At 34.9% G+C, this 13,257-nt stretch overlaps 1 protein-coding gene across 2 annotated transcripts; it reads right to left on the bottom strand.

Annotated features, from left to right (window-relative positions):
- Window positions 1–1,138: 1,138 nt before the first annotated feature.
- Window positions 1,139–12,979, bottom strand: LOC134856348 (ELKS/Rab6-interacting/CAST family member 1-like; the record flags this gene model as incomplete). Of its 2 annotated transcripts, XM_063872703.1 has the most annotated exon segments (6): window positions 1,139–1,304; window positions 2,258–2,700; window positions 3,178–3,333; window positions 8,244–9,566; window positions 11,532–12,158; window positions 12,436–12,979. In XM_063872703.1, coding segments are annotated over 5 exon segments (2,568 nt in total), but the record flags the coding sequence as incomplete, so codon positions are not given.
- Window positions 12,980–13,257: the final 278 nt, after the last annotated feature.

Genomic DNA, 13,257 nt, shown 5'->3' with positions numbered 1-13,257 from the left:
AAATTACAGAGTTCCTACATTAAAAAGAAAAAACGAACTCATCAAAACTTGTAATAAAGAAATAAAGAAAAACATAATTAAGTGATTGATCAGTCAATCTTTTCATTAAAACGCTAGATCACTATTCAACTATTTTTTGTCTGTATTTTGTTACTCTATGGAGTTTTCGTTGATTTTTTTGACCCTTTCACCAAAGCTTGAGCTTTCACATTCAATTTTTTTTGATACCGACTCAACTACACTGAACGTAAAACGTCTGTATCTATACTTTTTTGTAAATTTTGAGTCATTTTAGATTTGATAAACTCGATATTTAATTTTTTGAATCATAACTCGATCATAGCAATGTTGGGCGTTGATTCAACGTTTGTCACATATAATAACAGCCAAATTACAAACAGTTAAAAACAATTATGAGTGGCAATGTGCGCTATGGTATGGGTCCACTTAGTCAGCTAAAATGTACTCACGAACAATTATAGAAATTTACTGTAAGACTTTAAGAGGGTGAGAAACTCGTAAGGGTCTTTTTTATCAAACCTCTATCGTAGCAAGGTGGATCCAAGTTGAATCAGATTTTTCTGCATAAAATTACGTTAATAGCAATTTTTACACAATTTTGTCTAATTTTAGTAAGAGTGAGAAACTCAAAAGACTATTTTATTTTTTAAACCTTTTTCGTTGCAAATTAAAACAGATTTTGTTGAGTCAATTTCGTTAATTCCAATTGAGACATAATTTTTGTCTAGTTTTAGTACAGTCGCGGTTAAATTTCCTTCGGTCGCGCCCGTACCGCAAATTGCCTCAGTCCGCAAAGTCTGGAAATACTAAATTTCAGTCGCAGCAGTCTGGAAATACCAAAATTTGGTCGCGACCGTCTGATCATAAAACCACAACCTCGACCCAGGTTTATTTATCAAACCTGTAGCGTACGAAGGTGGATTATAATTATAATAAAATCGATTATTTTCTCTTTTTACTGAGTGCGCGTTGAGTCAGGTTTTCTTGAATAAAATTACACTAAAAACAATTTTGACCTAAGTTTGTTGTCTAAATTTAGCACGAGTGAGAAACTGAAAATGTCTGAATCTGTAATTTTAGGATTGAGAAACTCAGAAGGTTATTTTAATAAGCATACCTCTATCATGGCAATGTGGGCGTTCTTCTCCCCCAGAGCAGCCTGGAGTGCGTCCTGCTTCATCTGCATCACATCCGCCAACTGTCTCCTCCTCTCACTCTGCATCTGCTGCATCCTCGCCTCATTCTCACCCAACTCACCCGCCATCTGGCCCAGCTTCACCTCACTACAACTCACACATTGCACTCATGGCATTTTTCAATTATTGTTATTGTGGACTAAGAAGTTAGAAGCCAAGCAAATTAGACGACCGTAAAAAATGGAATTTAGACGACAATTGGCATTTTTTCAATTAATAATATTGTGGCCTAAGAAGTTAGAAGGCAAGCAAATTAGACGACCGCAAAAAATGGAACTTAGACGATAATTGGCATTTTTTTAATTAATAATATTGTGGCCTAAGAAATTAGAAGGCAAGCAAATTAGACGACCGCAAAAAATGGAATTTAGACGATAATTGGCATTTTTTCAATTCATAATATTGTGGCCTAAGAAGTTAGAAGGCAAGCAAATTAGACGACCATAAAAATGGAACTTGGACGATAATTGAGATTTTTCCATTTAATTTTATTGTGCCTAAAAAGTTAGAAGGCAAGCAAATTAGACGACCGTAAAAAAAACGGAATTAAGACGATAACTTTTTGTGAATTTAGAACCGATAGTTTAACAAACCCTAATATTATTTTTAACCTCTTTAAATGATATTTCTACTTTTTTTGGTATGGCCGCTGAAAGTGGGGAGGAACTTTGCCTTAGGGTATGGTTGCTGTTTTTTCTAAAACATTTCTACGAGTCGCAAAATTTAGGCACCACAAACAAAAAATCATCAGGATGTCATCTTGTATTATTGTACAAGTTTGTATCATTGCATCGTTTTGGTATTTTTTGACATAAGTTTCATCCAGCTAAAGCAAAGTATTTTAGAAAAATATGCAAAAATTGAGTTGATTGATGTTTTGATGAATTGACCTAGAAATGTGTGAGTTTTTCAAAAATCACGGTTTTTAAAATCTCTAATTGCAAAGCTTATCTGCTAATCTGTTTTTTGTTTTTAGCTGTGATAAAAGCGGCCCCATCTGAAAAGTTTTTAATAAGAAGTTCGACAAAAAAATGACATACCTATTTTTCAGCGCTTTTTGTAACCTTTCCACTTCCAAAGCTAATTCCTCGACTTTGCGGTGAGCCGCGGTTGTAACGTTATTGTGTTTGGACAACACCGCTTCGCGAGTCATAGTTATTCTAGAACATTCTTCCAAAGCATGTTCCAGTTCCGAAATCCTCTTGTCTTTTTCCATGATAACTTCTTGAAGCTCGGCGGAATCGAATATTACGTCACCTTCTCGTTTTCGAGACTCGGTTAAGAGCTTCTGTTGCATAACATTCTCGTCGCTCTTAACTCGGCGCATTTCGTTTAGTTTGGCTTTGAGTTGAGCCGCGACATTTTCCAGTTCGTTCACACGTCGTTCGTGAACTCTTTTCTCGTCATCTAGTTCCTTCATGTTTTCAGATGTCTTGTCCAGAATGGATTGGGTTCGGGTTAGTTCGTCTATGTAATGGTTGACCTGTAAATACGATTATATTTACTGATTTTTTATTTTTTTAAAATAAAATTAGACCCAAAAACGGAACAATATTCCCTCAAATTTAGTTTAAAATGACCCGCACATTTCTTATGAGAAGATGTAGGGTAGTTTGTAAGAGTTAACATAAGAAATAGCGCCAACGAGGACTTTTGAAAATTTTGCAACGACCAGAAGATACTAAGATAGACGGGGGGTGAATTTTTCTTGGTATGTTGCACCTTCTACCATAAAGAGGTCAAATAATAAAACTGACTAAATGCGAAGATGCACAGAAGAACATTGTAACATTGTACAGTTTCACAGTTAAATTTACCGTTGATTAGGTACGGCTGTGACCTCTAGAATTGGTTCTCTCGAGGGACTCCTGGGGAGGGGGGTTAGTCTGTTTTTATACCTGTTCTTCTTTATTTGGAACTCTGGGGGGACCCCTGGAGGAGGTGATTGTCTGTTTTATACCTGTTCTTCGAGCGCATCCACTTGTTTCTTCAGCTCCTGTTTCTCCTTGATCAGTGCTATCTTCTCCTCCTGCAGTCGTCTGACTCTCTCCTCCCACTCACTCAATTCCGCCCCCTTCTGAGCCACTGAGATCTCCAAACTCTTCAGCGCCGAGTCCTTAAGTAATATCGAAGAATAAAATAAAGTTGAAAATAATTTATAGTATTTTAATGGAATGATACATTCTCGATAGCCCGAGTTGACCTCCATGAACAAAAAAATCTTGTCATACAAACCCATACAATGATTGTATATAAAATTTTTCTCATACCATTTTCATGTATAGATTTTCTACATGACTAGAGAAATTTTGAAAACCAATCCAATTTTTTTTGTTGCAAAACGTTTTTTTTCTGTTGCAAAATCACTTTCGTGCTCCAGAAAAAAAAGTTTACAAAAACTACTGATTGCAAAAGTTGGCGCATTTTTTTCATAACGTAGTCCAGGCTACTTTTTGAGCGAATCAAAATTTAAAATTTTCATGCTTTCTTATGGTAAGATAAACTTTGTTCGGTCAATAAATAAGCCACAATTTTCAATCTTCAAGTTTTTTTGGAATAAAAACTTTCTAGTCATATACAAAAAGTTACGGTTTCTAGTTATAACTCTGGGTAAAAAAAATACAAAGTATTAATAGGCAAATCTCTGAAAGCAGTTGACCTGTGCGATTCTTGCCACTTAACCACAAAGCAATTATTGGAGTTTCTTGTAAAATTCAAAAGGATAATATGCATTGTGCTAGATCATACGGTTTTCATAAATATACAAGATTAGCCGGTTGCTAACGAAGTAGCACGGAATAATTCGACCATACTCATAAAAACTACTACAAATAAAGTTCTTCAAACTAGTAAGTTCTTCATATTAGGTTCATTTTTTCCGCGCTGTGATGAGAAAACTATGAACCAGCTAAAAATTTAGTACGATTAGGCAAAATCGATAACAGTTGTCGTCAAAAAACATCAAGAAACAAAAAATTGAGAAAAAAAGTTTTCGAAAAAACTTCAAAGTTTTTCCTTTTTTTCGAAATTATTTATTATAAAATTTATAAACTTTTTTTTGTCAGAGAGGAACTGAATATAATTTTTAAAACTTGTTCCTGTCTGGAAAACCCAAGTATATTTAATCTAAAAGTGCAAATTTAACAAGTTAACATTAAATGATGGGTCAAAATTTAATGAAAAACCAAAAATTCCAATCTGTTTTTTTTGAAAACTTTTTAATGTCGTTCAAATCGCGACTGAAAGGGCTTTTAAAAAATATAATACTTAACTCAGTCTGATGGTTATTTGTGGTACCTGATTTTGGGTAGAAAACAAAAAGAAAATTCTAAAACACACCCGAAGACAAATTTACTACATTTTTTGAAGGGTCGGAACAAAAATTGGTTAGCATACAAATTCCATATACGACAAATACTTGCCGTAAAATTTATCACAATTTTTGGTACGCTTGGTAGGCAATTTTTGGTACGCTCGCTAGTTGTACTAAAATGTGTGATAAGTTTTTTTCCATTAATGGAAATTGTTAGATAAGCGTTTTAGTCAACCAGGAAGTTTAAGCGTAGTAGTCTCCTTAGTTTTAAAAACAGATGTTCTATCTAATGAATTTGAAATTTTTTTCTAATCTTGAAAAAAAATCAATCAAAAAATTAATGCAAATAGGTTCAGGAGTTACAGGTTTAAGATCACTTTAAGTAACAAAAAAAAAGGTTGTCATAAAAAACTATGTTTAAATTGATTTCAAATTGGTTTAGCATGATCTAATAATAGAGCTAATCAACTCAAACGGATTCTAAAGTTCTAGGAGAGCACAATCTTAACGATGACAAAAGAAAGATAGCACACGCGACCCTACACATTTTTAAAGAAATATATTCGTCAGATTAGGCAAATCAAGTCTTCTTCGAGCCCTAGCTAAGATTCTACCTCTACTACTAACAAATGTGTCCGAAAACTTGAATAACCGGAAAATGGTGGGTAACACATAAAATAGAATGGTAATAGAACGGTTCTATTTCGCCAACTGACAAAATATTGACGTAGTTGTTCAACCCAGAAACAATATTTGCCGATTGAACTTTTAGGACGTGCACCAGCCTTTTGAACAATTGTAGTGCTATAAGTTCTGCATGAAGAACGCTGTTTGCCACTAGTTTTTGACCCGTTCAGCGGAAAATTGGATTGCCAAAACCGTAAACCTTCAAAATTATTTCCAGAAAATCTCACAGTCCCATAGGACACAAATGGATGCCCCCGCAAATCGTTACTGAGTGTGAGAGGGTATAGTATCAGCACTGGAATCAGATTTTGCTGAAACAGAGCATCTGGGATGCTATTTTTACTATACTCAAATTTTTAAACATTTGACTGAACTTGGTTTTAAAAAAATGTGTTTCTAAAGACGCTGTGCTGAACAAGATTGTCAGAAGGCTCATGGCATCGGCATATTCGCCCAAAGATCTGATTTTGCCGATGTTCTTCCAGCTTTTTAAGGAAACTGAAGTTATACAAAAAAATGGCATCGATATTTCTACAAAACCTGGACTTTGATTTTTGTCCCAATAATGTTAATGAGGAACTTTTTGAACAGCATGATTGAGGACTACAAATTTTCGCGAAAGCTGAAACAGTCTATTGAATTGGAAAAACTCAGCAAAGTTCGCCAAGTTCTTGGTTGGCCATCCAATTTTTGCAAATTGTCGACAACCAGCTGGAACTGATTCGTATCGAACGATCTATGCCTAAACAAAATTGAAAATGGCGACTTTTCAGTGAAATAGTGCAAGCCTTAAAAAGTTCTCTGAGTGCTCGGAGTTTTTAATATTAAAATTTATTGGTTCACTATGGCAGATTTGTGCAATTTTGGGTCCTATAAGACCGACAATAAGTTTTGGAACCTACGCGACTAATTTACAATTTTGGGATCTATGAATACGCTCCAGAAAAATGATGTAAGTCAATTTGGGTTTTGACAGATAATAAAAATAATTTTATTCAATTTGAAATCAATTGGAATCAAATTTTTGTGGAGCATCCCCACTTTAACTCAATTATTTTTTTGTTATCACTGGTTGCACAAATTTTCCGAGAAAATAGATGTTCACACATTTTTTTTTCAAATAAATGCTTCTGATTGAAATGCGTTTGACTTGGTATTTTCATGATTTCCAACGTTTAGTTATAAGCTTCTTCAATTATATGCTTTCAAAAGTATAACTTCATTCAATTCAATTCCGGATAAACTGAACCTGCATAATATTTTGACTCTCTTTTTTCAAATAGGGTATCATACTTCACCAAATTTGACACTATGTTTTTAAAAAAAAAAGATTTATATTTGTTTTTGTTTGTCTCCCTCGAAAACATTCTTAAGTGCCCCGAATTGAAATTGAGTTTGGATTGAATTTGCTGTTTATGCTATGAATAGGTAGCGATGATAGCTATTGATGGAGGAACCCAATGATGAAAAATTAAAATTATGCAAACAAATTGAATATTAAAATAGCTCAAACTTAATTTCAAAGTCTCTTGAAAATGAAATAAACAAGAGGCGTTTATATTGGTGTGAGATTGTTATAAAACCAGCAGACAATACAATGGAGAACGGAATTGTCAATAAAAGTTCGCGACTAGAATCGGTACAAAGCGCGGACTAGTAATAATCATAACAAATTGCTTCCAACTGAAGTCATCACACGTACAGAATTACAAATGAAGAATTCTTTTTACAAAAACATCATTTGAGAGAGCGCCGTAAGACTAAATTGAGTGTGTTTTCAGGCGTCTCAGAGCGAGAATCAAAACTTTTTTTGGTACCCTTGAAGTTAGGGGGAAAGAAAGCCTTGGGTTGAGAGCCCAGCTTGATCACAAAAAAAAGGATAAAAGTTTAACCGTTTGATAGACTAGCCGAAAATGCAAACTCCATCAAACCAAAAGGATCAAATTTTCATTGTAACTGTTTTCAAATTGTTTTTCGTTTTTTGCAGACGAAAACATAAAAAATAATTTTCTAAAACTTAGATCATCCATCGTAACAATACCCTTGATCAAATTATCGGACAAAACACCGCGTCATTTCCCAAAAAACACCTGGCCTTAGTAACTGGAAAAGATTATAGAAAAAGACATATCGCAAGTTTTTAAAGATTGTTTAAGACGCGACAGAGGAAACCAGTGATTGCTTTCTCTGCTTCGCTCCGCTGCTCTTACAATCAGCATGATGGGCATAATGCTAGTGAATCAGTAACTGCCGGTAATCTAGATCACCTTGTTTGGTAAAACTATAAAAATTTTATTTTTTACTTGCTACTGCAAGTTGTCGCTTGTCCATTATTTCTACATTAGTCTTTTTTTGCGCAATGTATTCTGTCGTATTATTTTTTAAGATCGTAGAAAAATCTACATTTGCTCTTATCATTTCGATCAAACTAACAGTTTTCAAAATCTGTAGCTCCACAAAAAGGGTTAAATTTTGAGCTCGGGCATCAATATCTCAGTGATTTTGAAAAATGTAACAAACTTTTAATCACGATATTCAAGTCAGGAGAAAAACTTTTGGTCGAGTTTGAGGTTAATTACAAGTTTCAGCCAAATTTCAAACTAATATTATTTTAAGAAACAGTTAAGTTTAAATTGCCGCACCTTGTCAAAAATTATCTTGCCAAAAAAAACAAACAATTATGCGCAGCATATGATTATTCATTTTCCTTAAAAATCATATTTAGATTTGAATGATTGCTCATTTTTTTTTCAATTGTAGAAAACGAGCGGAATGCTCAGATCTCAAACTGCATAATAATTTTTGGCAAAGTTTCGGATACTTTCAAGCAAGGATACTTTCAAGCAGGATACTTTCGTTAAAAATTAACTTCAATTTTGTTGCAGACCTTCTCATTGGTTAAACATAGACGACAACTTGCAACACAACTTTTTCTGGGAGGGCTGGGAAAAATAATGCGGGGCTTGTTTTTACATGGGGGTGGGAATAGTCACAGAGATGCAAAAAGTCCAGCTAAATTATCTAACCTTTTTCATATTAGCAGTGAGTAGGCTCGACATTTTCTCTTCGTGATCTCGCACTAATTTGCTCTTAATTTGATTGTCTTGATTCAACTCGTGGTTTTTCTTATTCACGTCATCATTCAGTCTTGAATACGAATCAAGTTGATTGTCGTAAGAAAATTTCTGCTTTTCGCTATCGTGCCGTAACTGTTCTAGTAGTTTCTCTCTGTCACCGAAAACCGATTGCAATTCGCTATGTGCTGTCGAAGTTCCGGTTGCATTTTGACCTTGGTGCAACTTCAGAATTTCGATTTGACCTTTGAGGCTATCAATTACACGTTGCATTTCACTCATGCGTTTATCTTTGTAATCTGGGTTGACATCTGAAAAACTTGATTGTCTTAGAGGAGGCGGCGCTTTTCGTTTGTTCAAAAGTAGTTCACGTTCGTCTATTTTTCCTTTCAAAGAATCGATTTCGTTTTGAAGACTTTGGACGTGTTGATCTTTTGTAAAAAGAGCTTCTTTCAAAACTTTGATATGGTGAGATTGGTCTGTATTTTGTTTCATTAAAACCTCTTGTTTCGATTGACTCGCCAAACTTTCGGACTCACGTTTAGAATTTTCAGTTCTCAGTTGGTCGATTTTTGATTTCAGAAACTCAATGTGCTCTTTATAACTTGAAGAAGCACCTAAGTTCTCAGATCTATCTAACTCAGAGCGGTTAAATCTGCTATTTGATTGCAATTGTTTTTCTAAATGCTCGATTTTTTCATCTTTTGATTCCAGAATTTCTTTGATTGCTTGGGCGGTTGGTTCTTGACTACTCGACAACCCAAAAGGAGGCGGAGATTTCAACCTCGTTTCCAGGTCGACCGATGATTGCTTGATAACGTGCGTTTTCAGCTTCGATATTTCTCGGTTCTTTTGATTAACTTGGCTTTTAAGATCCATTATCGTGCTTTCGAGATTTCCAACTTGGTTTGAATCCCCGTTGGGTATCAGAAAAGGGGAATTTGGCGCTTCATTTTCAAGCAAACCTTTCGCTTGAAGCATTTCTAATAGTTTTTGGATAGATTGGTCTTTTGCGGTCAAAGTTTGCTTCTGTGTTTCTATTCTCAGCTCCATTTCTTCAAGTGTTTTCTTTAGCAAGTAAACTTCTTTAGATTTTTGGTCGTTCTCGCTCCGAAGATAGTCTAGTTGGTAGGTGCCATTTACACTGGAAAACGCTGGATTTTCCAAACCAACACCTCCGTTGATTTTGGTCGAGTCTGTACCATTGCGAAGAGCAGCGATGCTTAGCTGCGTTCTCAATGCATTGTTTTCATTTGCGAGTGATTGAATCGAGCCCTACAAAACAAAGTCATAATACTTATCTGACAATATTTATTTAAAAAACGTTTTTTTTTTGTAATTGGACTAAAATCCGCGAGCATCAAAAAGGCTAGAAAGATTTTCAATCCTTTTAACATTTTTTGTAATGCTGGGAAAACTTCCCAGAAATTTCAGTTTTGAGCATATTTTGGACGGTATTAATCGAAACAAGTGCCGTCAAAACTCGCTTGTTAAAATGTCAAAATATGTTTGATGAAAAATAAATCACACCGAGCCCACCTTTACGAAAAATAAATCACACCTTTTACGAAAATTGATTGTAAGTAAGCTAAAAATAGATGTCAATATCAAAAAACGGTCCAAAACAGATTTAGGGAACAAAGTGCGAAGTGGCGGAACCCCTGACTAAAGAGTCCCCTCTTTGGTGTTCTTTTACGACATCCAAAAACCTCACATTATTCTAAAGGCAAATATACCGGGTGTTTACAAAACGTGTTTCTTATAGATCCGTTCTCGTTCAACAAATACTTGGATTATTGAAGTGATTCTTACTGCAGTAGGCAGAAAAAATTTGACGAAATCTGATGATATAATTCATTGAGTTGGATTGATTTATTTCACGCAAGTTCTCGCTATCCAATGATCTTTCACTGCATTTTGTGCTGAACAAGCTAATATAGTGCTGAATTGAAACTACCATATAAAATGAACTAGAACAGAATTTTTAAACTCGTTTTTCCCAAATTCGGTAATGAAATGGACAAAACTGCTCCAAATTTAACCAGCATTTTCGTAGTGCGTTTTTGTTTGCAAAATTATTAACCAAAATTACACCCTTAAAACGGATCGTTTATAAAATTTGTAAAAATCCAGTCAATTTTTGTTTAAAAAATCTGTTTTAGTTCATTTTTATCTGGTTGTGTTATAAAAAATACCATATTGTTGGCAATTTTGCTGACCTTGAGAGATTTAATTGGTTAAAAATTATAGATTTTCAGGTTAATTAGTGTTTTTGTAAACAGTTCTGCGCGTACAAATCAGTGAAACAGAGAAATTTGACGTCCAAATGAGCAGTCTTAGGTTAATTCATTAATATTGGTTGATCAAAAATGTATTGACAAAATTTGGCATTAACTATAACTCAGCGCTATAAGAGCTTGTTCAACACAAAATGCTCCGAAAATTCATTAGCTCGCGAGAACTTGCGTGAACAAAAAACAATCCAACTAAATGAATTATATTATCAGAATTCGGCAAATTGTTGCTACCTACAGTAGAAATGACCTCAATGGCCTAATTATTTGTGAAAAGAGCGCGGATATGAAAAAAAAACAAGTTTTGAAAACACCTTATAGATATTTATCCTTGAGCAGAAATTATCCAAAGAAGTCTAAACACGTAGATATATGGCCTGTTTTTTTTTACATTTTTCCTGCGGCGCAAAACATTTTGTCAAAATACGTTCGTTATACTGTTTTTGGAGGGCTTGGAAAATCATTTGGTCGAACTAATAAAAACTTTCATATGAGCAGGGGCGGATTTAGGGGGGGGGGACGGGGGGAGGGCGGACGCCCTCTCCTCAGGGATTCGACCCCCTGCCGACCCAAAGGTTTCCCCCGTTGATACTTTTTAAGAAATCAATTTTTGACCGATCGATCCTAAAATTTTTCTAAAGGCGCCTTCGGCGCCAATATATACTAACTTTGAGGGGGAGCGCGTGCCAGTAAAACGCGGTTTTTTTGTCAAATTTGTTCAAAAAGTGCCCCAAAAACGGCTTTTTTGACTGTGTTTTTAAAAAAAGGTCGTCAAAATTTTCGAAAATTTTTTGAAAATCCGCCCCCCCCCCCTCGAGAAAATCCTAGATCCGCCCCTGCATAAGAGTCGGCAAAATTTTCATTAAATAATTCGAATGAATGGGAGGATTTTTCAGAATTGAGGGTTGAGAAAAAGTTTTTTTTTCAAGAGTATTGTTTTTATTACCTGAAGTTGGTTATTCTGTTCCAGAACTTTTGCTAGTTGTTCTTTCAACTGCATATATTTCATATTTTCCTCTTTCCTTGCCAGCCTTTCTTTCTTCAACTCTGGGTTCCAAAAACTGGCTATGCTCTTTTCCAGTTCAATAGCCTTCTGGTTGTTTTCATACGCTTCTTTTCTTGCCAGATCAAGTTGTTCGGTCGCTACGCGAAGCTGAGACTTGACGTCGGTTAAAAACCCTTCGCGTGCGTGACGAACTTCATTATTTAGTGGAATGTGACCCCCTTGGTATGAAAAATTGGCGCCCGCGATGGGCGGAGAGTATATGTCTCGGTAAGAGGGACTATATTGATCGGAGTTTGGGTTCGGGTTTGAGTTTTGATGAACGATTCTGCTTCGCTCAGCCGAAGCGGCTCCGGAGTAAGGTCGCTCGGGAATCTCATTCGGGTTTTTTGAACCCGTCTGCCAATGGATCGGTGAAAACATTTTAGGTCGATTATCGAAAAAAAAAGATTTTTTCTCCAAATTTAAGTTAGTATTTCAGTCGATCTAATTTAATTCAGTCCATAACTTGAAAGGAAGGAAGTTGGATGATTTTTTGTAGATAAAACCCCAAATAAGGTCCATGCTATCCTAAAAACAAAACAATTCTGTGTGGTTTTTTCTGCTGCGAAGGTTTTCGGCTGATTGTCTGCAGATCCAGTAAACAACGAAGTGAGTGACAAATTGAAAAAGTATATATTTATTAGACAAAGTTTTTATTTACAGTCGCTCTCACACCGTTTTTTTCTCTAAATCTAAACGCTTTCTAAGTGCGTTCTGAAGGAAAAAAACGGGTAAATTTTTCATAGTACGTCAAAGCTCTAACTAAAAGTTAAGAAGCGAAAAATCTTGAAAGGTCTTTAATTACCAGTGGGTGAAGTAAAGAAATCAACAATAGACCGTAAAATCTCGCGAACGTAAATAATCGATTTCTATCTGTTTTTTTTTAGTCTGTACATGTAAAATAAAACACAATAAAGAAGGTACGAAATGGAAAAATGTTCTAATTTCTATGCAGTAAGAGCAATTGAAATTTATGGTGCTATAAAGCCACAGGTAAGAGCTGTAAACGTAAATGTCGCATGTGTGAAACATTAGACGATGAATTTATGAATCAAACATTCGAAATTGGAATACTGATTTTTTCCGCAGCTAACTTGGGAATTGTATGGAAGTTGTTTTTTTTTTACACTAAAAATAGTTACTGCACCATAAACGTTGGTTTGCAATTTGTACAATTGACATGTATTAAATAATCCATCAATAACGGAAATCTATGCAAAACTTTCTAACCTTTTTAACCACAATTTTTGCATTTTTTTTGCATATGCGTGGAATCTTTTAATAAGAACCAACAAGCAAAGTTGAACATTAAAAAAAAGCAGTCAATGTTTCTTCATCTGAAAAAAACTCTTTCAATTAAATGAATTAATCTGAAAAAACAACGGATTTTCACCACGTTTTAACGTATAATAGATGAAACTTACAGAGCGTAACGGTTTTTTTGCGGTTAGCTTACCAAACACAAAATGAAGTGTTTTTTTTTCTATTTAAGCTGGATTGCATGAAATGTTCAATGGAATGAAAAAAACTGGGACGTTTATTCAGACGAGATGTTAAAAAACTATTGAAAAAATTGGACATCTTACGGATCTTAAGACAATATACTTTAAAGGAATTTTTTGTTGAG

The sequence above is a fragment of the Symsagittifera roscoffensis genome, unplaced genomic scaffold (assembly GCF_963678635.1).
Source record: "Symsagittifera roscoffensis unplaced genomic scaffold, txSymRosc1.1 SCAFFOLD_938, whole genome shotgun sequence".
Lineage (NCBI taxonomy): Eukaryota > Metazoa > Xenacoelomorpha > Acoela > Convolutidae > Symsagittifera > Symsagittifera roscoffensis.
This window is presented reverse-complemented; position numbering and strand designations above follow the sequence as displayed.